The 2,743-nt window shown below is 44.7% G+C and overlaps 1 protein-coding gene across 1 annotated transcript; it reads right to left on the reverse strand.

Moving 5' to 3' along the window:
* Nucleotides 1–921: 921 nt before the first annotated feature.
* On the reverse strand, nt 922–1,772 carry LOC104270989 (medium-chain specific acyl-CoA dehydrogenase, mitochondrial-like; the record flags this gene model as incomplete). The annotated part of the gene is made up of 3 exons (XM_009865523.1): nt 922–1,017; nt 1,098–1,238; nt 1,664–1,772. Coding segments are annotated over 3 exons (346 nt in total), but the record flags the coding sequence as incomplete, so codon positions are not given.
* Nucleotides 1,773–2,743: the final 971 nt, after the last annotated feature.

Raw genomic sequence — 2,743 nt, forward strand, 5'->3', positions numbered from 1 at the left:
ACAATTCTAGGGCAGCCACGAAGACTGCGGCAACCTTAATTTCTGAATTTGCGAGTTGAGCACACACAGGAAAACGTATCATAGAATCACAGAACGGCCCAGGCTGGAAGGGACCTCAGAGATCATTTTAATCCAGCCTCCCTGCCGCCAGGGACACCACCTCTCGACTACATGGGGACCGAGCGGGAATCGAACCCATTGTTAGCGCAGCACTCAACCGACTGAGCTAACCGGCCCCCTCTTCACGTAGGTGAAGAGCTTGACGGACTCCGGGTCAGGCTCCCAACATTCCGTTCCATTTGCCTTTGCACGTTTTCAATTCGACAACGTGCTTACTCGCGGCGGTTAAATTAGGAAGCTGTGGTTTAGTTCCTTGTTCAGCGAGCTGTTTATTCGTTATTTCTTACGACCCGCTACGGGCTGTGACCGGAGCTGTTTATTCGTTATTTCTTACGACCCGGTACGGGCTGTGACCGGAGCTGTTTATTCGTTATTTCTTACGACCCGGTACGGGCTGTGACCGGCACCACTGGTGTCTCACAACCCACTCAGCGGTGTGACTAAGTTTTCTATCGATATTACTACCACGAGCCTTGTTTCAGGCACCTCGCAGAGGTTTTTTTTCCTGCTCATTCGAGTTGAGGAGCTTAAGTATGTCCTGACAGGACACGAGGTTCAAGGGTTTGGGCAGAGCTCCTTTGGGATTTTACTGTTATCATCAATAAGTCACAATAAGAGGAATAAGTTACAGTACGAGACCCTGGAGTTAGGGCATTGCTACATTTTTTTTTAGGTAGTGCTGACCCATATCCTTGAAAAGCAGAGATGGAACAAATCTAAATACCAAGGAACAACCTTGCAAATTCACATCTGGCAGCAAAAGAGAGCTTTGGGACCTGTTTTTTAATATATTTAACTTACTTCAACAATTGGTTTCCCAAAGGTTTTTCTCTCCAGAGCGTATTTCGTAGCTTCGTCGAGCGCTCTTTTTGCTAATCCGGTGGCACCAGCCGCTACCTGAATCGGGCACAGCACAGAATGAAAATCAGAAGCTCCTGCTGTATTTTTTTTTGAAGGAACTTGTTTCAGATACTTACAGGCGCTCTGGTCTTATCAAAAGCTCCCATGGCGATTTTAAAGCCAGCTCCCTCAGCTATTAGTACGTTTTCTTTCGGAACTCTTACATCTTCAAAGACAATACCTCTGGTATCAGAGCAGCGCTGACCCATATTCATTTCCTGAAACGGGAAGAGATTTTCAAGTTTTCAGGATCCTTTCCTAAGGTTCAATGTCTATTTTTGCCTGCTACTACAAATAGCACTTTCTTTATTTTGTTTCTTTCTTCACACGCTCCCCGCCACCCTGCCAAAAGACAACTCCGAGGCTTATTGCATGAGCAGGAGCAGCTAAAATTAAAGCACCCTGTGTCTTTATGGTTAAAGACGTGCAAAGCCATCTTATTTTGGACCAATTCCTTATGAGAATCGGTAAAATTGTAATTATTAAACACGCCTGCGTGTGGCAAAACTGCAAAGATCACTGCAGACAAGCCGACGCAGATGTTTTGTTGCTCAAGCCTCTTTTTTCTTCACCAGCAATTTGTGGCATTATCAGTTTAGAAGAGACTAATAATTCCTCGTCAAATCAGAGATCCGCTCTTCACCTTTCTGCCGATTTGGATTCCAGGACTATTCGCTTCCACGATGAATCCAGTAAACGCTTTGCTTGCCGGGGCTTTTGGATCCGGATCGGTACGAGCGAGCAAGAAATACCTGGGGTAAAACAGCCGAGGGGAGTCAGGGCATCCTCACCATTAACAGCTTTTTTTAGCTTAACATGTTCAGTATTTTTAGGTGTGTTTGCACAATGTAATAAATCAATCAGTAAGTTAACAACCTTTTTGTTCTTGCGCCTTCCGAAAAGAAGCGGAGAAGGAGCGAAGAGAGGAAGTCTCAGTGCGTCTCTTACCCCAAAATCACGATTTAATAAAATTATTTCAGACCATCGTGCGAAGCTTCTCCTCCTTCTCCGTGCATTGTCTTAATACTAAAATCAGCTTCACCAAGAGTACAAAATAAACTTAGTTGCAGCGGCTGCGCAAAAATCGGTGCTTAAGAAAGGCAGCATTGCCTGAAAAAACGTTATCGCCTCGTTTCAAAGACCTTAATTCTGTTATTCTAAGCGCAAGCTTTAAATAAGTTCCTTTCTGTCAGAAATTCAACTGCTGTAAATCACATTTATAGCTTTCAGCAATATCAATAGATTCTCTGATGGTTCTGCCTTGAACAAGGAAATAAATGAAGGGAAAATTCAGCTTTATGCCTAAAAGGAGCCAGATTTTCCCCCTGAATTAAAAAGAAACGGTGTCTTAGGGACGAGCGTTGCTGAAAGAAATCTGTCCTGCAAAGCACCTCCCTGGACACCACAGCAAAATCTGCATTCTTCAACGCTTGCAAAATGGCTTTTCTTAAGAAAATAAAATGTAACAACCCAATCTCAGAGCTTTTCTATCTTCACTAGAAGTGAGGATGTTCTCAGCAGTATGAGAAGCAAGCGAGCCCTGTCACCACACCCACGGGGCAACGTCCTTGTAACCTCCCGAGTACTTTGGGAGCGAACTCTTGCTGTCGCAGCCCCTCCCTGAAGAGAAAGCAGAATTGATTTTGTTCGGTAGCAGCAAAAACAGAGAGGTGTTCCTGAGCTGCCTCGTTGTCACAGAATCACAGAATGTTCAGGGCTGGAA

Source organism: Apaloderma vittatum, unplaced genomic scaffold (genome assembly GCF_000703405.1).
Source record: "Apaloderma vittatum isolate BGI_N311 unplaced genomic scaffold, ASM70340v1 scaffold27852, whole genome shotgun sequence".
Taxonomy (NCBI): domain Eukaryota; kingdom Metazoa; phylum Chordata; class Aves; order Trogoniformes; family Trogonidae; genus Apaloderma; species Apaloderma vittatum.